The sequence below is a fragment of the Nasonia vitripennis genome (genome assembly GCF_009193385.2).
Source record: "Nasonia vitripennis strain AsymCx chromosome 4 unlocalized genomic scaffold, Nvit_psr_1.1 chr4_random0003, whole genome shotgun sequence".
Taxonomy (NCBI): Eukaryota; Metazoa; Arthropoda; class Insecta; order Hymenoptera; family Pteromalidae; genus Nasonia; species Nasonia vitripennis.
Window position 1 is genome coordinate 4,416,948 of NW_022279638.1, and position 24,827 is coordinate 4,441,774.

Here is a 24,827-nt window from a genome sequence, read left to right on the forward strand (position 1 = left end):
AACATCTTTTCCTTGTTCACACACTTGTAACCACACTGATGTTTCTATATATTTAGCTCCTAGAGAGCATTTATTACTGTTAAACTAGTAAAGCTTTTATTCACTCCTTTCCATTTCGAACAAGTCGATCCGAGTCAGTGTCAATTCTCTGACTAAAAAGAACATGGTAGCAAAGCGCGAACGTTAACTGGAAAGTGTTGTGTAAAGTTGTCGATTTTCGGATTCAGTGGCTAATCGGCTACAGCGACCGGTTGCGACTTTGTGTTGGTCGCAACGGTCATTTTATTAGAGTTAGATTGCCAATCGTTAAGAGGATAATTAAAATCTTAGAAGTTTTAGAGGGAATTTAGAGGTCGAAAGGAGGAATGTCAATCGTCATCGCAAGAGCATCGTCGTGGTTTCTGAGAGGCAAGCCGCAAACAATAGAGGGACGCCTTGAATGTTCAAAAACTTCGCCAGACCAGCGCTTCAGACTATGGGCTCGAGGAAGGACGCGGTCTTGGTCAACGTGAGACCATTGCTTGGGACCTTTTCAGGGCCGGCCTGTTCATCGTCGCAATCACCGTTGGACGGAGAGGAGTCGGTTAAGTCATCGGTAACATTATTTGTTTTCTCTCCCCCCAGTATTTATCGGTGGCAATTCATCGCTACAATTCGTATCGAAAATTCGGGAGCAGGCGTGTACAAATATACGTACCTGCCTCAAATAATTCGAACAGTCAAAAGTCGTTAAAACGACTTCCAGAATATTCGCCGACGCTCATCAGCGTTCGAAGATTTTCGCACGGCGTGGGTAGGGCAGCGGTGTCTCTCACCCCGTTTTTCTCGGGCGCATAGCAACGGCTTCGTGCGAAAAGCGGAGCGTTTGAACAGCGCGGCACAGCAAGCTTCTTCTCTATCTCTCGGTTGGATTTTCGAGCGGCCGTACGCTGTATCGCACCTGTCGCACGACATATTTCTCTCGCTCGCAGTGCAGCGTAGCGAATCTCGGCGCGCGTCGATCCGCGCGCATAAGTAAGCGGCCAATAGTGATCGGTTTTGGCGCGTCGCTCCGTCGTAGACTTTCTTTCGCGCTCACTCGCTCGACATCGTTGTCGGAGCCTTGCGCTCAGCGCTGAAAAATTTGGTTTTTTTCGGTTCGGCTTTTCCTAGTTGGAGCTGATTGACTTGTTTGAGTCATGGCTTCGTCATCAGATCTGGACGCGCTGTCTATGCAGCATCGTATGGCCCTCTATATTGCCAATTTTATGACCAATACGAAGAAGGTGGGGGCGCCGAGCATTGAAACTTACCGAGCGCTTTTGAATCTGCTTAACTCGTACTGGAAGGGTTTCGTAGAACGGGATTTGGAGTTAGAATGTCGAAAAGAAAGACTTGAGGATCAAGAGTATTTTAAAAGTGAGGAATTTATTGCGACGCAAAGTGCTTACATAGACGCACAGTCTGACTTGATGTTTGGTATTGCTGAGATTGAGGCGGCAGACCGGCTCGCTAATCCTGAGCGTAATAATAATAATACGACGAATCCGACGGGTAACGCGCAGGCTGCGGTAATCGATCGAGAAATTAGAGCTACTGAGTATCATAGCATGCCGAAGCTCCATATTCCCAAATTTTCAGGAAAACCGATAGAGTGGGAATCCTTCAAGGAGAAATTCTGTTCGATGGTCAAGAACAAGACCATGGCACCTGCACTCAAGATGCAATATTTGTTAGATTCGTTGGAGGGTTCGGCGGCGCTTCGCTTGGGTGGGCTTGAGGTGACCGGCTCTAGTTTCGAAGTAGCCTGGCAAAAGTTAGTACGTCGGTATGATAACCCGGTCGCGCGAATGCACACACTCCTCTTAAGTGCGCCGAGTGCAAAGGTGCACATCAATTGGCGGCTTGCCCAAAGTTTAACGAAATGAGTCCGTCGGCTCGCTTTGAGTTTTGCAAGCGAGTTAGACTTTGTATAAATTGTTTATCGAGAGGACACTTCGTCGCTGACTGTAATACGACGTTCCGTTGTTCTATATGCAAAGGGAAGCATCACACAAAATTGCACTGGAACAGGCGAAAAGCGGGGGGAGATTCTAATGAACACAGGGACAAGGCGAACGGAGAGGATGGAACAGATGTCGCGGCGGTTGGCAGGGCTCGGCTGATGGCCACAGCCCAGGTTCTGTTACAAGCCCCAAATGGCAGTTCGGTTTCAGCTCGCTGTTTAGTTGATCCATGCGCGGAAGTTTCCTTTGTGTCAAGACGGATTGTCCAGTGCTTGTCTAGCTGAGTCAGACCAGTGTCTGTATCAGTAATTGGTGTCGGAGCGGGGGCGTCAGCATTGTCGAAGGGCGAGGTTTCCCTTTTGTTGAGGTCCAGAGAGGACGTTGAGTTTAGCTTCAAGTTCAAGGCTCTTGTCCTAAATAAAGTAACAAGTTTCATGCCGCGAGAGGAGATAAAATCTGTTAGTTGGGATCACATAAAGGATTTGGAACTTGCCGATCCTGATTTCGCCAAATCAAAAAGAATAGACTGCGTTTTGAGTGCGGAAGTTTATGCCGCTATTATTCGGCCAGGGTTGAGAGTAGGAGGACCAGATTCGCCAATTGCCCAGGCTACAGCATTGAGGTGGATTTTGACGGGCAAAGCTTCGTCTGGAAGTCCGTCTGTCACTTCTGGGACACAGGTGTGTCACGCTCAAGTGGAGCCTTCTCCTCTCTCTTCTGTCTCGGAGAAGTTTTGGAATTTTGAGGAGATTTGTTCAGCGAGAGTAGTATCAAAGGAGGATCAGTACTGTGAAGATTATTTCACTTCTACGGTTTATCGAGACCCTCAGGGTGGATTTGTTGTTAGGCTGCCATTTTCGGAAAACTACAAGAAGTTTCATTCGCGCATACTCGGCAGGTGGCTGTTGCTTATTTGCTCCGCTCAGAGAAACGTCGAGCTCAGGATGTTAAGCTGAATGCTGCATATTCCAAATTTATGGGCGATTATCAGAGGCTAGGTCACATGGAAAGAGTGACTCGCATTCATCGCTCGGAGAATGTATTTTATTTTACGCATCATCCGATTTATTCGATGGAGGTATGACCTGACGGGAAGTTTCGAGTGGTGTTCAACGGTTCTTACGGAAAAATCTCTCTCAATGATGTTTTGCTGACTGGACAAAAGCTTCAGTCTGACGTGACCATTATCATTTCTATTTGGTGTTGTTTCGGAGTTGTCTTTACGGCCGATATAGTAAAGGAATTTAGGCAGATAAGAATTCATCCTGACGATGTCGATTTTCAGAGAATTGTTTGGGAGAGATGTTTCGAAGCCCATCGAGGATTTTCGTTTATTAACGGTTACCTACGGTACCAAATCTGTTCCGTATTTGTCGATTCGTACACTGTTGCAACTGGCTCAGGAGGGAGGTGTAGATTTTCCCCTCGCATCGCAAGTACTTCGTCACAATATCTACGTTGATGACGCTTTCGATGGGGCTGACAGTGTTTCTGAGGCTGTGCTGATCAGAGATCAGCTTGTTGCTTTGCTTGCTTCTGCGGGAATGGAGCTAGGAAAATGGGCTTCGAATCGTGGTGAGATTTTGGACGGTATTCAACCCTATAAGCAAAAAGAGTTGTCGTTAGATTGGGATGAGGTTGTGTCAACGTTGGGCTTGAGATGGATGCCAACTAGTGATTTGTTTCGATTTGAAGTTAATGTACCAGCCTCTCCAAAAACTATCACGAAGAGGAGCATTTTGTCAGACATTTCGAAGCTGTTTGACCCGCTGTGATGGCTCGCTCCTGTTCTTGTTAGAGCCAAGCTAATGCTCCAAGATTTATGGATAAACGGTGTGGATTGGGATGCCGTTGACGAGTAATTTGTTGCTACAATGGCAAACGTTTAGAGCTGAGCTTCCTGAATTGGCTCAGGTGCGTATACCAAGATGGTTTGGATCGGCTTCTCAGACTGCCTGGGAGCTTCACGGGTTTTCTGACGCATCACAGAGGCGTATATGGTAGTCCCAGGGGAGAATGCTACCTTGATCATGTCGAAAACTAAAGTCGCTCCGATTAAAACGGAGAGTTTGCCTAGGTTGAAGCTCTGTGGGGCTGTTCTGCTGACGAAGTTGCTAAGACACCTGATGGACGGGATATTATTGGCTCAAAATGTACCTTGAACATACCCCCTCAGACCTAATGAAAGACATTTCTAAAAAATATTAATTAAATGTTGTTAGCAACAAGTACAGTGTACAAAATATTAATTAAATTTATTAGCTACGTATACAACGTATGAATAATAATATTTAATTAATATTTTTAGAAATGTCTTTCATTAGGTCTGAGGGGGCATGTTTGAGGTACATTTTAAGCCCGGGTAGAGTAAAGAAGACGGTCCAGATCTTTCACAAAGCCGTGGCAAGTGACTAAAAACACTTATTTATGTAGTAAAATGTCATGATTTTTGGTCAATGTTTTTGTATGGTATAAATATCATATTTCTCAGTAGAAATAGTGTTTAGTGTAAATATTTACAGTAGATATTTTTTGTTTTTTAATTTACGTAAAAAGAAAAAAATTTTATTGGACGAATATTTTGTTGTTTTTTTGTAGGATTTAACCCAGGCTGGACCCCTTAATTTGTTTACAACTCAATGACTGCATTAACTCATAATTTTTGCTATAATACATCAGTTCTATTTCATTAGTATTCTTATTCGCTTTATTCAAAACATCTCTACTACACAATATCTACAAAGATTATGTGAAACGCGTATATTAGCAGGACAATAGTGCAAAATGCCTTGTCTAAAACAACTAAACTCAAAACATACCCATTGAAACATTTACTGAGAAAAAAAACATGACCGGATGTTGTGAAGCCAAGATAGACGTTATGTAACTGGCTCATGTAGTGCGCATGCGTCTAAGTCAGGAATTCTAAACGTCTTTGAGGTCAGGGCGCGCAACGCACACTGTTCAGAATCTAGTAGTTGAAAATTGTAAGTTTTCCTTGGCATCAGCCTTTTTGGTCGAAATATCAAATCAGCCAAATAAAATAACCCTCTCTTAAGAAAGTGATGGACTTTGTTTTGAAGCATTTAATTGATGATTGATCGCCTGGTAACAGAATCAAGGAACGCAAATTTTATTACATAACCTGGTAACAAGGGTAGGTAACAAACGCTTTACACTATTAGTCCTCAGCAGGCGGAAAAATTTTGCACTGTTGTCATGCATAATGAAATTAAAGTTGATGACTTGGTTGAGTTAGGTGAAACGAGGTGAGGTTGTATGCTTATCGCATTATCTTTGTATTGATTGTAGAGTAGGACTGTATTGAAAAATAATACATTACGATGTGTGTGGCCTAAGTAGCACTTAATTGCGCTAACTACGCACTGCAATTATGAACTGCTTAGGTCACGAATATCTTCTGTTATATTAAAATGTTTCCGGCTATAAGTTTATTTTAGCCCCAAAACTCCCTCCTTAGGGGTTGGAGAAAACCGGAAGTTGACCGTCTATAGTATTAAAATGTGTCTGATAGTCTTGCGCTGTAAGTTCACTATATCCCCAATACTATCCCTTCTTAGGGGTTAAAGAAAACCGGAAGTTGACCGTGTCACAGACGCACACGTCTGCAATGCGAGCAGCGAGACGAGTCAGCGATAAGAGTCGAGCAGCTGAGTCGTACTGCGATGCATGCGCTTCGGATACATCGTAGCTTAGTGGTTAGAGCACAGGCCTCTGGCTCTCGGGTCCGCGAGTTTGAGTCCTGTCGTCTACTTTTTCTTGCTTTTCGACTCTGTCTCCTCCCCGTTCGTAACAATCGGAAGTAGACCGGAAGTCGGCCGAAAAATGACCGGAAGTGAGCCAAAAGCGAACCGAAAGTGAACCGTAAGTAATCGGAAACAATACAAAATGACCCGGAAGTGACCGAAAATAACCAGAAATGAGCCGAAAATATAACAAAAATGAACAGGAAGTGACCAGAAAGATGTATATTTGCTGAAGTACTCCTAAGGGGTGAATCGGAAATTAATCAATAAATAATTCATAATTAAAAATTTTGAAAAGTATTATTCGTAAACAGTAAATAATGTTGAAGACTTTCTTATACATAAATATATACATATTAAGGTGTCCATTATTTCCAGAATTGCAAAATTTAAAGAGTGCCTATTGAATTTCGAAAATATATGCCAAATAACTACCCTGGTAGAAATGTTCACGAAAAATCAGCATACTGTTCGGAAAATGCCAAAAAACTCCCTGTAAAAGCGTGTATTGTGCGCGCTTTTACTGCCCTGAAACTGCGCAAAACTGGCGTATTTTTAAAGAAAAAATAAACAATAGGTTATTATTGTTTATTGAGACGAATGTTACTGTCTATTATGAATAGTTAAAATATCATTATTAAAAGTCAATAACTATCGTCATTATTCATTAGATAAAAGCTTTTTCGTTGGATAAACAGAGTTTAAAAATTCCAAATTTAACAATACGAATGAATTCAATTTACATAATAGGTATATTTGGAAAACGAAAATTGGACTTTTAACAATGTTTAAACCGTCAATGTGCAGCACACAAAAAAGTTAAACATATTTACATCAAGGTTATAATGGTAACTTAAGTTAGTGAGTAAGTAAATGGAAGCCATATAGTCTTATAAGCCGATCCTCAAATCCATTATTCTTATGCTATCTTCATTGTACTAAAGCTAAATATCTGATTTGTTGTCCAGATATTTGTAAAATTATTTAGAAATGAGTTACCGTAACAGTTTTTAATTAACTGTCTCTGTTGGAATTTTCAGTTCGAGGACTATGATCAATTTTCGATTTGCCGTGACAAATTTCATGTTAGAGTTGTTTCAGAGGATCTACTAACTCTATCCAGTTGTATTTCTGGTTTCTAGTGTATTTTTACAGATAGAAAGTTATAATAACTTTGCCTCTTTTCCCAATGCAATAATAAGAATTTTGATTAATTAAGAATAAGTTATAATACCAGATTGGAAAATTTGATAATGATAGCGAAGATGAGAGTGAATGTCCAGTTAAATATGTATGTAAAAAACCTAGATTAAGAATGGATATATAAACACTTCATATGTATCATTATAATAAAACAAATATTTTTTATATAATTGCAAAAATTTCACGGAGTTAAAATAATTAAATATAGAAAAAAATGGAGTCCGCCAGTATTATTTATTCGTTTCGGTATATAAAATTAAAAAAAATCATCCATCTAGCTTGTTTAGAAGCTGAGATATCGAGATTTTTCCCGACATTCTCATTTTGAAGCCGCGCGCTCCAGTTTCTCTCTGCGAGCCGCTCCCCCCACCGCCGCACTCGGCCGAACGCGCCTGCTTTCCCGCTTGGTTACGAAGACTTTCGTATAAACTATCAATGTGAAATTTTCAACGCATTGAGAAGATATTTTAGTATTGAAAAGTACTCTATAAACACTTTCGATTCGATTAAAAAACAAGTCTCTACCTAAAATACTGTTGCTGCAATCGACTCTGGACTTTGCAGCTTAATATCTCAGCGCTTATGCACTCGAATTAAACAATTTTTTTCAAAAGAAGCTATTTTTTTATCACACATCAGTATCTAAAAGCTATTTTAATAACTTCAAAAAACTCGGTAAAAAACGCATTTTTTTACATTCTCGCTATTTGCAAGGTCATTTTTGCAATTTCGGACACCTGACCTTATGGGAATTTCCCAAGGAAAAAATTTGCATCAGCACTATTTTTGCTAAAAACCATTAGTTTCGGAAATATAAGTCAAAGTCCGAAACAAAAATCTCATTTTTCGAGCATTTTTTCACATTGCTGTTAATAACTAAAGAAGCTCGTACTTTCGTGTCGGAGAATGAAAATCATCTGCTGACCACTTTCCCGACCGAATCCAATAATAATCTTGCCTCTACCTCTTACATGAACCAGTTTGAAACTTAAATTCGGGTAATTCGCCTGGACTATTACTTCTACCCCTATATGGAATTGACAGTAGGAAAAAAGATTTCAACAAGACTTGAATGTTGAATGTTGAATTGACTTGAATTTTATTATTATTGCAATTTGTGTTTTAACCGAGCGATGTTAGGAGTGAGGTAAATCGCGCTAGTTGTATATTATTTGTTGCACGTGTGACATAAACCCGCCATCAATTATTTACAGAGCCCCCTACCTAAAAAATTAAAAAAAAAATACTAAAAACTTCTAACTCATACAATTATACAATTAAATACAAAAACTTATGATCTTACGAAATTATGAAAAAAATAATTTCAAGATATCATTACATAATTTCAAATTATCGTCTAATTTTTAAATAAATAATAAAACTATAATTTAACGAAATGAAATTTCTTAATCAATCAATATCCAATTAAATGCAATTGTATTTGAAATGCATGTAGATATTTGAATTTACCTCCTAAAAAAATGTCGCATGCATATATTGTTGAAACCTTGAAACTAACCTATAAGAATAGAATTTATTGCAAATCAATATGTGTATGTGCTTGTCCTAACTTCCGCACCTCAAATTAGCCTCTTTCTACCTTTGCCAGAATTCTGTCCACTATCTATTGCCAGAAATTTCTGGGCATTAATTAATGAAGTGGCAAGAAAATTTGGCGAATTTTCTACCAGGGTTGATAATAACCCTACTGAAAAAAAATCGCGCGATTAGTCGTGCGATCATTCGCGTAATTAATCGCGGGAATAATCGCGTTAATTTATAGAACTTTTTTCGACGCGATTAGTCGCACCATTAATCGCGTAACTAATCGCGTAATTCTAAAATAAATTTTTTGATAAAATAAAATTGTTTGAAATGCAAAAATATTAAGCGGGATGGCCAATTTGGGTGTGATCATCCAGATGATAACACCTATACTGGCCACCCAATTAACTAATTTTAAATTTTTAACAAATTTATTTTCCCTGCTAAAAATAGTCAATAGGAATCGATCGGGATCGATTAAATTATCAACAGATTCTATGCTAATTCTGAATACCATTTTTTGTACAAGGACTCGATTAAAATCGATTAGAATCAACTGGAGTCAATAGATTTTAATACGGAAAACAACAATTGAAGTAGATAGTTAATACCAAATGTTGGTTTCTATTAACTTTACTTGCCCTTTTTTGTATAGATTTTTATCGATTCCTATTGATTCCTATTGATTCTATCTATTTTAATTGATTTCTTATGCAATAAATGGGATTCAGATATAGCTTAGAATTCAATTAATAATTTAATTGATCTCTATAGACTATTTTTAACAGGGTTGTTTGAAAATTTGATCACACGCGTGATTAATCACGCGATTCATCGCACGACTAATCACGCGATTTTTTCAGTAGGAAAAGAAACAGAACTTCCAGAAATAAAAATCATCTTTACTGAAAAAGGAATATAACAATCAGCTGATTATAAGATAATAATCAGCTGATAATCGTGCCAAAACGTCAGCTGATTATTAGGTGATATCAGTTTAATATTTTCATTAAAGCTAAAAGTTATCAATTTGCGTTCATATGAGTAAAATGTTAATTATGTGCGTGTGTGTGTGTATAAAATCAACTCATTCATTAGATGACGTCATTTGAAGCTACAGATTGGAACCTTTTATGACGTCATTAAATTATGTCATAAAAGGTTACAATCTGTAGCTTCAAATGACGTCATTATTTTCAACAGGGAATATCAACAAATTATTTGCAAAAAAGTCTCTATGCTACTATTACAATAGTCTCAGAACCATTTTTATAGTGTCTGACAGCATAACAAGAAACAGAAATATTCAAATACCAAAACATAGTAAAACTATTAGTAATAAGAATAGTTATATTGTAGATATAAGACTCTTTAATAGACTACCAAATAATATGAAAATTATTAGAAAGAAAAATATAAAGAAAATAATAAGAGATTGGATGGCAACGAATATAATATAAAATACAAAATATCATCCAATTGTATACGCCTGTAAAATTGTGAATAAATATTTTTTTCTTAATAATAGATAATAATAAAAATAAATCTTCAAATGTTTACAAAAGTAGGATATATCTAAGTGGGAAGGGAAGAAAAAAAATTGCTCTATTTTTAAGAATAATGATCTGCAACTATAAATTTTCACCTTATTTAAACTAATTGTATACAGTATGTCAGTGTTGGTCATGAGTAGAGTTTGGAAAATGCAATCTTATCAGTTTGTTATTTACTTGTATGTGTGAAACAAAAATGAAAATTGAGAAACAATGCGTGCTTTTAAATAAGCTGTGTATAGCACACAGTCAGTTTGGGATATCGACTTTGTGCAATACCATTCAACAATTGGTGTCTCATGCAGTTTGCAGTGATAAACCTAATTTAACAAACATAGCATTGATACGACTTAGAATTTTCTAACCAAATAATTTCAATTATTCTATAAAGATATTGAGAACATTCCTTTTTTACTGTACAAGATTATTGTTTTCTAAATAAATCAGTGAATCAAACAGTGATTTCAAGTTTATAAATTCAATTCAACCTTCCTCTACAAGCCTATGTCCTTCCTCTATAAGCATATGTTTTGAACATTCATCAGCTGATCAACATTAAAGGTAAGAAAATTATTCTATACTAAAAGTAAGAGTGTTAGGCACAAATAATCTTTATCAACTGTTAGAGCCTTTGTTAGATTCATATCATTATGTTCCTGACTACAAAAAGTAATCAGAACATAAGACTATCATCCTGGTGATACATCAGAAAATAGGTGTACTATAATACTTTAGAGCTAATTTTTGTTATTTTTATCAAAATATCCAATATGAGATTTTAAGTAAGATCTCTGCATAGATCGCATCTAAAATCTTATGTTGAATTTGTCTAATGTATCATCTGTATATTAGCACCAATAAGTCGTGTCAATTTCCATTTAAAGCTATTTTAATGTACAATTTTAACAGAGATTCCACTTGAGATCTCAGCTGAGATTTTAATTAAAAATCTTAATTTAAGGGGATGTCGTAGCTAAAGCTTTTCAAATCTACCATGGTGTATTTTAAATTTCCAAACTTTCAGAAAAACGAAGTCCGATCAAAACTTTCTTCGATAGAACGATCCTCCTTTCTTTAAAAAATGATGGCCTTTGTTGTGAAGCATATAATACGAGATTCTGATTGGTTGCTGGTTGGTTGCCTAGGCAACGTGATCAGAACCGCGCTTTAAATTCAAACAGTCATAACATAAGCCTGGTAGAAATGTTTGAGGTGTTTAAAATGAAATGTGGAAACCTTGATAACAGATAGCATATATGTAATATAACTAGCAAGAAATTTGAGTAAAAATTAATCATTACCAAGAGTGTGTAGTATTACAACATGTGTGTTGAAAAGTGGCACCCTAACCCTATTTGAAGTAGTAATAAAGTGTGTGAATATTATTTAGTTTTTTTTAAAATGTCAGTGAGAAGTTCAATTAAAAGAATAAAGAGTTTAAAGATATACTGTGTCTCTGTGCCCAAAATCGCCCTCGGTGAGGTTTGAGAGGTGGATTTAAAGAAAAGTTCAGTATCTGAGTCAGTAAGTTTAAGTCTATCATTATACAATGCTCTTTGAATTGTAAAAAGTCTACTAGACAACTAAAATATGACACTGCCACTTCCTATGTTACCTAGAAATATTTAAACTAAATGATTCTGATTTAACTGTTTTCGTTCATATTTTCACATCCAGGCTCATGCGAATTTTTTAATTGAGCAGGTCAAATTTTACTTATAGCCAGTTACGCAGAAACTACTATCTCTGGCACATTGTATTTCTGGTTTCTAGCATATTTTTTCATGAAGAAAGGGATAAGTATTTTAGCTTTTTTGTCAAGGCATTAATTAGAATTTTGACTTTTAATAGTTGTGAGAGATTTTGAGACCGATACCTGTTTTTCCATTTTTGCATTTATTCTCATTCAAAAACTAACAGGTCTAGAGAGCTCAAAGTTGAATCGACCTTAACTGAAAAACTTCTGATTTCGACTCCAACACTGATGTGAATGCAAAATCATGCTATACGACTAAATAATTATCATGGGTGTTGTAGTCGAACACAAAAGTATTTCAGTTAATGTTGATTCAACTTTAAATATCTTTCCACAATCACAAAAGAAATCTATATGCAAAATATGAACTCTCTAGACCTGTTAGTTTTTGAATGAAAATAAATGCAAAAATGGAGAAACAGGTATCGGTCTCAGAATCTCTCACAACTGTTAAAAGTCAAAATTCTAGTTAATGCCTTGACAAAAAAAAAAAAAAAATCACTTTCTTCATGTAAAAATACACTGGAAACCAGAAATACAATGTGCTAGAGATGGTATTTTCTGTGTAACTGTCTACAAGCAAAATTTGATACGCTAAATTAAAAAATTCATATGGACCTCGATGTGAAAATATGAAGGAAAACAGTTAAATCATAATCATGTAGGTTACATGTTTTCTAGGTAGCATAGTAAGTATCTGTTTAAAATTTCAGTTGTATAGCTTTTTTATAATGCAAATAAATGGCATTTTAATGATAGACAAACCCACTGACTCTTATACTGAACTTTTCTTCAAATTCACTATTCAAACCAATGATGACGACATTGAGCATTATTAATGTATTTATTAAAAAATAGTTTTGAGGGATTTACTAACATGTTACATGCTTATAAAATATTAGCAGACGTTAGTGTGCCGCCCAACACTTATGGTAGATTTTCTACCAGTGTTATTAGATAGAGACAGAATCAAGAGCGCACTGCGCCAAGTCTAGTACATTAAATTTGAGGTGACGTTTCAGCAACATTTCACATTTTTACATGAAAAGGGACTATTTAAAGATATGAAATCCAGAGTTACCTCGATTTTTGCAAAAATTGAACGTATGCAATTTTGGCTACAAACCACAGAATTATTATAAAGCTTTTGTAGGTAGAAAACAAGATTATTACTTACCTGTCCACTTAGTGAACTAACTCGACCTCCATATTGGAGCTTTGGTGGCGGTAATATACGCCCTCTAACTTCCATCATATTGTTTGAAATGGTCAGCCCAAATTCTTGAACATAAGAATCATTGTTAAAATCTGCTCTCCTTACAAGATTGTTAATTTCTCTTTCACGATCAGGAGCAGAGCGAGCTGTAGCTTTTATCATTGTAGACGTTTGCATGTCTGTTAGTTTTTTTATACAGCGTTGTCCAGCCACAATGTTACATACCTAAGACATAATAAATGCTTCATATAATATTGTATGTGTGCTGTAAAAATATGCTTGGAGCAGAAAGAAATTATCAAAATACCTCTAAGGGTAAGTATGTATGCTTATGTTCTTGACCCACTTGAAGGCATGGTAAATGAGGGTAACGCAATTTCATCTTATATTTATCTAAGAAGTACTTTGAAACTGTACACTCTACTGTTTGCCCATTTTCCAGTTGTAATGGAAATCTACAAGTTGATATTGAAAATCAAATAAAAAATGTTATACTTCAAAAAATATTTTAATTGTAAAATAATACATACGATTGCATCTGGGCTGGTTTGCGGGTTACATTACAAACTCTATATTTTCTTCTCATGGTACCACAATGAGTAATTTCAATTTTTAAACCTTTTATTTCTTTAGTAAATTTTACTCTTTGTGAATCAGTCAATGGCTTTCTTTGATCATTGATATCACGCAAATCAAGAACTTCACACATGAATTCTATAACTGGCTGAGCCTTATAAAAAGCAGTGGCCGACACTATAAAAGTAAGTAACTCATAATGTTTCTTGTAAATACAGAAAAAATAAAAAATTTCTATAACTTACCATCAATGTTTAACATCATTTTCCATTGTGAAGGTCTCACAGATTGATGAAAACCAAACCAAACTTCTCTACCACCACCAAGTGGATGATAATAACCATCTGGACTACTAAAAAATGATCTACCAACAGGAGTATAGGTCATAGAAGGAAGGTGTCTCATTACTACATCTAAAGCAAGGATGGCATCATAAGGAATTTGTCTAGTTCGACCTTCTAAAGCTTCTTCAAGGGCAAATAAAGAGACTTGAGCAACCCACTTGATTACAACTCTGAAAACTCGATCTTTGCCTTCTCCAGGTAGTATAACCTTCAAATAAAATACGTAATATTATATTCAGTGTTACAAAAACTAAAAGAATGTTAAAAATCATTTAAGATATTCACCTCCAGTTCTAATTTATCCGTACCAATTGGTAAGGGATCTCGAGTGTACAAATTGTTTCGACCATCAAAAACAGGTTTCAATGTACCAAATATTTTACTATATGCATGTACCATTGTTTCAATGATTTCTCTGTTAACTTTTCGTGGACACTTGTCAGGTTGAATATTAATATCATAATGATGAACATAACCACGTGGCATAGTAATTTGAAAATGATTTGCTCTGAGACCAATCACCCTACCTTCTCGACCTATGTTTGGTCTACGTGGACAAGCAAACACTGAAAAGTGAAATTATTACAATTATATGACAAAATTGTAGATATTCATATCATAAAATGTTAAAGTAATTATAAAATTATTACTTGGTAAATCTGGTGGTTGAGGAGGTGTATGTGTTTGCTGTGCTGGAACCAAGCCCATTGTATTAGAGGCAACAACATTACTTCCAGTGTTACCAGTAGCTCCTACAGCAGTACTTGTTGTTGGTCCTGGTGGAGGTGCTATAAAGCAAAATTATAATTGTCTCAAATTTTGTATTGATTTATTAATAATGTAAGCTGCATTAATGCTTGGACAAGTTTTTTCAAAAGTATAGTAAGTAATAAAATATGAACAACAAAACAAATTAAAAACAAAGGTGTTAACTTGAGTATAAAAGAGAACACATTGGTGCTTATAGGAAATTATGTAAACACATAAATGAAAAGTTCATACTTTTTTGCACGTTAGTTACTCAAATACAAACAGTAAACTTTTTAAGTGCCTGTAATTCTATATTTTATTCATATATGTTTTTAAATGAATAAACACAGAGATCTTTTTAATTTATTTCCAAGCTCTATATGCAGACCGTTTTTAAGCCTTGGACTCAATAATACTTACGTGGGGCCACTGGATACATTCTGGCAAAGGCCAATGATATCGATGATATTTTACTCACTACTGCTCTGCTTTATAGGCTTTCTTTTCCTTTTTTTCTAATGGAAGTAAAAAAAGAACTCTGATTCTTTTTATTGTAAAAAAATATAGTCTGATGCCATACACAAAACTAAACACCACAAACATGCATTAAATTACATATATATGTGTGTGTATATACACACACACACAAATAAATATATATATATATATATATATATATATATATATCCTGTTCGGTTATAGATTATTACCGTATAGTTAGAAAGAAATGTTTTTAGTTAGGAAGGAACTAGTCAGTAAACTCAGTGGAAGGAAGTTGCAACAAACACGGGATTTATTGTAGGCAAACCTTTAATCTAGAAGTGCGTGCTTGAGCAGTCGATTGACTATCCCTGTTGGAAAAGGTCGATAGAAGTCGATTAGATCACTTATCGACTTGAATAGTGAATCTTAATTTCACTTTTTGCATTAGAACTTGATAAAAAGTGATAAAATACGATAAAAATCAATATAAATCGATAAAACTTAATGTGAAAAATTGCAATTGAAATTGATAGAATTTCAAGAAGATCGTGGTCTATCAATTTCAATTGCAATTTTTCATATTAAGTATTATCGACTTATATCGATTTTTATCGTATTTTATCACGTTTTATCGTATTGTATCACGTTTTATCAAGTTCTAATGCACAAAATGGAATTAAGATTCACTATATAAGTCAATTGAAATCTTATCGACTTTAATGGAGAATTCTAATCGATTTCAATCGATTTCTATTCACTTTTTCCAGCAGGGATGTTAATAGACTCGAACGTTCCCTCAGTAAGTAATAGCGGACAAAGATATAAACTTTGTGTACCCGTCACTTGGCATCCGGATGTTTAGGAAAAGCACCCGATAGCTTACTTCAGACCGCACCGTCATACGGTGTACAAAACTATCCTTATATTTCTGGACGCGGAACGCGGAAGAAAACCAGACGATACATATGGACATCTGACTTCTGAGTTGTAAGACTACCCTGGCCGAAAAATTCACTGTTTATTTTTTGTTTTTTTTCTGGTATTTTCTATTAGTATCTATTGCCTTTTATATTTTTGTATAAAGTTGTCATTATCTATCCAGATTTGATAAATTGGAACAAAAGTAAACAGCGAAAAAGAGAAAAAATCAAATAAAAACTAATTGCAAATGAAAAAAAAACAGTAAAAACAGAAAAAAACTATTTTTGTCGGTGCCCTCCCGTTGGATCTCTGTTTTTATATTGTTATCTCCATTATTATCACTCAATAGTCACTATTTGTGTAATGATCGCTCACCGTCCACGATCTAACTAAGCCAATCAGGCAGCTGCTGACAAACGTGAGATCTATGATGAACCCTGCGTCTTCTCTTTGAAATGTGTAAGAACATTCCTCGTTAACTAAGACCAAGTCAAGGAGGGCGAATGCTTCCAATAGTGCTCGTCCTCTTTCGTTCGTCCTTTGGCTGCCCCACTCTACTGCCCAGGCGTTGATATCGCCTGCTATCAGTACCGGTTTTCTTCCTACAGCATCCTGTACTAGCCGGTCCAACAGTTGTCTGAATTGTTCTATCGACGTGTTAGGAGAAGCATAGCAGCTGTAAATGTGTACGCCTGCGACCATAGCGCATACGAATCCTTCATTACGTCTTGTCATTTTTTCCTGGAAAGCGGTGTCTCCGCATGCCCATATCGCCACTTTACCAGTACTGTTCATATCCCACGATGGTTTGTCCAGGTCTCTGTATAGTTTACAGACGATGGCTATGTCGATTTCTGTCTCACGGACATACTGGCTTAGTAGGCCCTGCGCAGTCGTGCATTGATTTATATTCAACTGCACTATTTTCATTTTCTTTGTCAATCAGTGGCTTCTACTGCAGCTCAATAAACTGGGCATGCATAGCTACCAGCTTCGTGGTTACTCTTCCCACCTGTGCCTCCTTTGCAGTGTGTAAACTCCACAGAAACGGCCAGGTCCACTTTCTCGGACGCGTCAACGATCGCCTGTTCAAAGTCCACCAAGAGATATTGGTCAGGGATCTTCTGCGCGTCAAGAATTGTCTAGGCAAACTCCACCGAGACGGCCAGGTCCGCTTTCTCGGACGCGCCATCGACAGGATGAAAATCAAGGTCTGGAAGAACCTGCGATTCGTGAAGGTAATGATTTGTATTCCTATTTATAACTAATTACATGTAAAAATTGTTCGTCATAAAATATATTTGATTTATATTAGATGAAAATGATGCATCTGCTGTTGGTATGCTCGAGGAGTACAAACCAAAATTGTTTAAAAAGTATTTGAAAGCGGGCTACGATTTAAATACAATAATTCCTGATAGACATAAACGTTATGATATTGTTGATATAATAAGGTATATGTTCTAAACATTATGCTGTTTTGTGTATGAGATATGAAAAATACGCATACATTTTAATTTTGATATTCTAGGTTTACTTAGGTAACAATGTCAGAGTTGGATAAAAATCATGGCGTATTATGAGACACAGACGAAAAAGTAAATTTTTAAGGGATTTGGCAACGGTTTTGTGGACTAAACGTACAATTGCAAGAAGATGCTTGGATTTCTCCAAATTGAAAAAGAAAAATATTGGTACACAACCCATTTCATTATTCTCGCCAAGGAAGCTGAATCTTTATCTCAGTAATATAATTATGTATTATACATATTAATTCTCTGGTATGCGCAACAAAAATACATTTGTATCTTTTTCACAGGTTTATACAGCGACTATTTGGATGCATCTCATAGGTACAAAGAGTTACCTCAAGATACTAAAGACATCCTTATAAAGAACTCGACTGAAAGTTTAAGTTTTCATGCTCGTGACGAGAGACACGATCAGGAAGAGCCGACGAATAGCTCATACAAAAAATTCTTTTTCTTTCAAATTCTATTTCAGTTGTTTCTAATCATTAGAAAAAATGTTTTGTTTAAGTCACATCTTTTAGGAGAGGCACAAAGCTTCCTATTTTGAATTCTAAATCATTTATTTTTGATCATGGAAAAAAAATGTTTTGTTTGTGTCACATTTTTTAGTGGCAAAAAGCTATTTCGTAATAAAAAATTATTTTATTTAATAAAATATCCAACAATAAACTCTCTTTGTTGTATAAATTATTTAAATTTGTATTATTTTTGCTCTTCCACTTATATTATCTTATCTTCATTGGACATTCTTTATTGATTTAGATTGTTTTGTATAAAGTACTTAGAATTAAAAGGATTTATATGAAATATTTTTTTTTCACAACAATTCAACTTGAGAATCACTTGAGAATCACTTGAGATCTCACTTGATTCTCAAGTGAGCTTTATCAGTAGGGAGTTGAGTTGGTTCTTACACTCCTTTGCTTTGTCCCATTTTTCCATATTTAAAGCAAAGCTTACTTCTATCTTCAGTTTTTGTGCTGTTTCTGCCGATATGGCCAAAACCTATCCATTTATAACACCTAAGCGGCTCGTTTTTGCGGTTAGCGACCCGGATCTTATAGTTGACCAATCCTATTCTGATCTTCTGTAGATTAGTGATCTTAGCCGCTATCTGAGCTGGTACCCATGTCACTGCAATCTGTGTGTCACCGTACGTTTTTCGCAGAGATCTGGATCTACTTATCGTAGAGTCTTCTATGATGTTCTCTTCGCCAATTTTCTTTTGTAGTGCTTCTAGTACCTCCTCTTTTGAGGTAAGCATATCTAGATCTCTTACTTTAATAATTTCTTCTTGCTGGAGTGCTTTTATTGTGGCGCCTTCCACTAGTACCGCTTTAACTGCTTCTTGGAAGTCCGAGGTTTTGACTTCTCTTGTGCGTTTAAGCTCTATCAGAAGATCTCCTACAACTGTTCTGCGTATTTTATTTACGCTATTCCCTAGCGTGTTAAGTGACGGAGCCGCTTTCATTTTTGACAAAATGTCTGTATAGCTCTTTCCTTCTGCAGCCTTGATGATTAAAGCATCTGGTCTGGGAGGTCTTGCCCGCTTCGGTCCATCCTTGTTAGTCCTATTCTGGTTTGTAACGCCAGGAACACTTTTATCCTCCTTGCTTGCCTTTTTTTCCTTTTTCTTTGACTTTCTTGTGACGACTTCCTACCACGCTGACTTTTTAGGTTAATTATTCTCTCCTTTATTTCCTCTATTTCTATCCTGCGGAGTAGTTGGGGCTTTCTTTGTTGTACCCGCATTCCGAAAATTAAGACTTGGAGTTGTCTGGGTTTTCCTCTTTTGAGTTCCCGGGCGTTGGCATTGCTGTAAGTTATCATCTACCGTGTAGAGATTCTTATAGCTTGCTCTTATGGTTCGGGCAAGATTTTTAATTTGTTTGTGCACATTGTGCTTGTGCCTGACATAGTCCATCAATTCATCGATTCTGCTTGTAACGGTCCGGACTTGTGTACACTGCGAGCGCCGAACTAATCAGCGAGCAGCAGCAGCGGCGGCGGACCGGAGGGGGAAGCGGTCGCAGTAGCAGCGCTGGAGGACTGGAAGGGGAAGCGCGCAGCAGTGGCTCGGCGTAGCAGCACCTCAGGAAATAAAAGGCGCCTCATCCAGCTCCTCAGCCTCTTCGCCCGACCGAGCTTGAACGGAACGGACCAATACGGCTCCCTCTCCTAGTAGAATTCAGTCAGAGCAACTTTTTTGCAATTTAATTAAAATTTCAAATATAAAGTATAACGTAGCAAACAATAAAACTATTTCTCTCTTATAATATTCTAAAATTTTTCTATTCTAACATCCGTGTAGTATGACTTTAGAGGCATTACGTCTTCTGAAGGTCAACTATACGAAACTTTTTGTGAAACGGAACACTCTAGAGACATTACGTCTCAGGAGAAAGTTCTAGATAAGACGAGTATCTCAAACAGTAATACATCTGTTTGAGTGAACATATTTCTTAAACGAATGCAAACATAAATTCTTTTCAGGTATAATAATGCCTTGGCTACAATACGTTAGTCAAGGACGAAATACTTTGACATTGTTTCGCATCTCTTCTTTATTATAGTACATAATAATCTCTCCAATAAGTCCTTTAAGAATCGCTAGTATTATAAAATCTTTTTTGTCACATTAGAATATTTCAAGGACACTACGTCTTTGAGGAAATTCTAAAGGAGAACGAGTAACTTAAACAGTAATACATCCGTTTAAGTGAAAGACCTAAAATAAAATTCAAACAGAAAATTTACTTCCAGCTATTTTAGTCTTGGCTACAATACGTTAGCCAAGTACGAAATACTAAGAATTAACAACTCATAAATTAAAACTCTAAATAAGAAGAGATTCACATACCACGACATTCCGGACCACTAAATAATAATATTGAAAAAGAGCTAAGCCGGAGCGTTTGATGCTACCAAGACGATCTACCCTGGTAGAAAATTGACGAGTTGAACTAGTCAGTACAGTAGCACATCGCTAGTTCCAAAGACGAATTGTTTCTCACAAATTTTAAAAAACTCGGCAACAACTCGGGGTGTGTTCCGATGGGAGCTCCAGTAAGTACAGCAGTACGCGCGGATTTTAATTTATTTCTTTTTTTTTGGAGATTGGCAACGGCTATCTGAGCTCGACTAGAAAGTCGTTTCACCGCTTAGCAGTAGACTTTGGTGTCCACATAACCTAATGGTTGTGGTGTGCATAGTGCGTCGTTATGTCGTTACGAGTTGTTGCCGAGCTTTTTATATTTCGCTGTACATTTCGCGGGGGTTATTTTCCTTACTGTTAGTTTCTATTCTCCTAATAAGATTCTTTTGATACTCCCGCTTCTTATTTCTGTAGATCGCGCTCGTCTGTTTCCTTACGTTAGAATACTCTTCTACGGTCCTATCGCTTCTATTTTGTAAGCTATCTAATTTAGCCTTTTTGCGTCTTTCAAACCAGAGTTCGCACTCTTCGTCAAACCATGGTTTGCTCTTTGGCTTTTTATTTTTACCCAGTACTTTGTTCGCGGCCTCTTTTACCGTTTTTTCGATGTCCCCCCATAAGCTATTCGGTTCGTCATTCCCCTCCGGCGATGTATTTGCTTCTTCAAGTGCCTGAAACCTGTTATTAATTTCTATCTGGTACCTAATTAGCTCTGTTCTATCTCGTAGCTTCTCAATATCGAAGCTTTCTACCTTCTTTGCTCGCTTACTATTTTGATTCGCTACTAATCTAGCTCTTCATTTGGCTACTACTAGGAAGTGGTCCGAGTCGCTATCTGCCCCTCTGTAAGCCCTTACGTCAAGAACGTTAGTATGACGTCTTTTTTCAATGAGGAAATGATCAATTTGGTTCTGTGTGGCCCCATCCGGCGATGTCCACGTTGCCTTGTGTATGTCCTTGTGCTTAAAACACGTAGTTTTGATTATAAGATCTTTTGCCGCCGCGAAATTTATGACCCTAATACCGTTATCATTGCTGGCTTCGTGCAGGCTTTCCTTCCCTATAGTAGGCCTAAACATTTCCTCCCTACCTATTTTAGCATTGAAATCACCTAATACTACTCTTGTGTCGAAAGACGTGAACTGGTCGATTACCTGCTCTAAAGTTTCGTAATAGAGATCCTTAGCTTCTTCTTCTTTGTCCTCCGTAGGACAGTGTACATTAATAAATACATATCTATACCATTCACCTTCAATAATGATGTACGAGAGCCTATCATTAACGGATTTGAAACTTTTAACCGAATGTATGATGCTTTTGCTTACGAGAAATCCGGTGCCTAGAGATCCCCCACTCCCGGCCCCATATAGGTACGTGAAGTTACCCGATGCTAGTACTCCGCCATCTGGCCACCGCGATTCCTATATTGCTACCAAATCTAGATTGTACCTATCAGCTTCCTTTACGAGTTCTTTAAACGCACCTGCTCTGTATAGACTGCGAACATTCCAAGTTCCGACCCTTAAGTCCCTTTTGGTTCGGATTTGATTTTTTTGAGCCATGATATTATGTTAAACCCGCGCGCCTCGGATCCTGTTCCGATCGCAGGTGAGTCCACCGTTCTAGAGATGATAACCCCATACCTCTCTAGAACTAACAAGGAAAGGTACCCAACCCGAACTCACCGATTTTGATGATTTTCATATATGTTGTAGAACATAAAAAAATAAGAGACACGTATTTTTTTTTATCGGCTAATTTTCACTTTTAAGGGGTAAAAACCTCCCCTAAAGTTAACCCCCAAAAAGCGTTTTTTTTTAAATATCTCGGCTTAAAATTAATATTTTTCAATGAAACAAATTGGAGGTTATTTCTTACAAAAAGAGCAAGTATTTCATGGTGATTTGAAGAGTAAGAGTAGCATCCCCTATTTTTTAGGGGTTGAAAACATATATTTTTTGGCATAATTTTATAATAAAAATGTTTAAACCGACTAAAAAAAATTGGAAAAAATGTTTAAACATCCTTAATAACAAAATTTAGTTGACGTCTTTCGGTGTTTTCATAAATATTACCCCTAAGGGGGTAAACCACCCCTAACACAAAATAACTGTAAATATGTAATTCAATACATAATATTTCGTAGAAAGTTTGTATATAGAGGTTTTCGAGGTCGCTGATTACAAATCTGTTATCAGATTTTGAAAATTCAAAATGGCGGAACCAATGTGATGGACGAAAATGTCGAAAAAAAATTTCAACTTTCATAAAAACTTGTTTACAAATGTGTGATCTTTGTAGCCTGTACATGTGAACTAAAGAGCCTTAAACCCTAAACCCCTAAAGAACAAATAGGCTAAATGGTTGTGCTTTTTAACCAAACCACCTCAAATTCCTAAATTTGTAAACAAGAAAATTCTGTGTGTGAAGCAGTTTTATAATTTCCGTAGAAATTGTTATCAGAATGTTATTGAAATTCCTTTATTGTAAATTCAACTTATAATGTATTTTTGTTTATAATATTAGAGTATAATAATAATCTACAATCTTTTATCTTTTGCCATAGTGCATTTTTTGTATTGAGCATAAAATATATTATTTTACGATGTTTTTACAATAATGGTAGTCCTCATAAAAGTGTTTAAAGCACAATGCTTTTTTGCACCAACCACATCGTACAATTACAATGTTTGTGCACCCTTCTATTTCACAATGTGTTGCACAAGACTTTCCAAAACTGAAATCTATAGGATTATCAAATTTATCTGGTTTTTCATTGACGTAACCGCTTTTATATCAGGAATATTTAAACAAATCTATATATCTCGGTGAAGACAGTTGGTTGTGAACCAATGATTGAAGTTTAATTATATTATTTCTCACATGTAAATTCATATCATGATCCATTAACATTACATTATCAGAAAATGTTCGGACAAAGTTTTTCCAAATACGGAATCCATAGACATCAAGTGGTTGTATTTTTCCTGTGGTTCCAGTTGGAATTTTTTTATGTTAATAATTTTATTTTGTGGCATTGTTTCTTCTATAACTTTGTCACAATGACCACTCCAAGAATCAAGTAATAGTATTGAGTGATGGCCTACATAGGGATAAAATATTTTTTCCAACCAGATTTTGAAGTGATCTGCAATTAAACGACTTACTAATTAACTGATCAACGATATTACAATGTAAAAATTGTTATTAGTTCCCTTACTTGTTGTTAATTTTCCAGATTTGGATGCTTCCACGTACACGTTTTCTGGTCTAAATATGTTTTGTTCTACAATAGGGCCAAACTTGCCACTTGGTTCCTTTAAAACAAGAAATAGCGGTGACAACAGTTGTCCAGTAGCTGATATTAGTGGCTGTATAGTATAACTATGCGTTGTTGCTGAAATTGACTGTACCAGACATTGCACTTGCTTTTCTCCTTCTACTGCTAATGTTCTTCCAGAATGCATTTCTAGCTGAAATCCGCTCTGATCTGTATTATACAAATTTTCGAGTCCAATCCTTGGTATACACGATTTAACGTCATCGATAAATGCTTCAGCTTTAGCCGTAAGTTCTGCACTACTTTCTAGTGTTTTTCTTGTTATGAACTTATTTATTTTCCTAGAAACTATTCGGTGTGCTTGCTTAAATTTGAGTAACCAATGTTTAGAAGCTTTGAATCTAATATCATCAAAACCAATTTCTTTTTTAGCTTGTAAGGCCCATCGAATTATATCTTCATCATGGATAATTGAACCACTGTCGAGAGCTGCTTGAAAATTATCCAGGGTATACTGACAAATTTGTGCTACTTTTTCTCTATACGTGCCACCTTTATTAATTGAATGAGCCCAACGACGTAGCTGACTAATAGATGATACTTTTTTGAATCTGTTTTGCACTGTTTTGAGACTTAAATTTTGCTTCGTTTTGCTACTTCTCCAAAATTCTACAGCTCTTTTTTTGTATTCAAAATCTAGTTCTTCATTATCTGCTGTACATTGATTTGTTGGTGCTATATCCGGATCAGGAAAATGATGTTGCACTTCATCTTCAATTATTTCCGCATTATGGTCTTTATACTCTTCTTGAAAATCCAAAGAGTCATCAGTAATCATTTCTACATCGTTGAAATCATGTGTTGCATCTATTAAAATTTCTTTTATTTTTTCGGCCAACTCTGTTTCGTGATAATTCGTGACACTATCAGGTATGTTTAACGCTTGAAAGTATGCTAATAATAAGTTTAGAACGTTTAACG

General features: G+C 36.2%; 1 protein-coding gene across 1 annotated transcript in view; it reads right to left on the reverse strand.

The window, feature by feature from the left end:
- Nucleotides 1-15,347, reverse strand: part of LOC100116597 (protein argonaute-2) — a 137,397-nt gene extending 122,050 nt beyond the window's left edge. Inside the window, exons 1-7 of the mRNA XM_031928054.1 lie at nucleotides 15,116-15,347; nucleotides 14,596-14,733; nucleotides 14,231-14,511; nucleotides 13,847-14,153; nucleotides 13,556-13,778; nucleotides 13,333-13,480; nucleotides 12,987-13,250 (exon numbers count right to left, since the gene is read on the reverse strand). Of these exons, the coding sequence (XP_031783914.1) occupies nucleotides 12,987-13,250; nucleotides 13,333-13,480; nucleotides 13,556-13,778; nucleotides 13,847-14,153; nucleotides 14,231-14,511; nucleotides 14,596-14,733; nucleotides 15,116-15,134 (1,380 nt within the window). The 5' untranslated portion in view covers nucleotides 15,135-15,347. The remainder of the gene's footprint in view (nucleotides 1-12,986; nucleotides 13,251-13,332; nucleotides 13,481-13,555; nucleotides 13,779-13,846; nucleotides 14,154-14,230; nucleotides 14,512-14,595; nucleotides 14,734-15,115) is intronic.
- Between the last annotated feature and the right edge of the window lie 9,480 nt (nucleotides 15,348-24,827).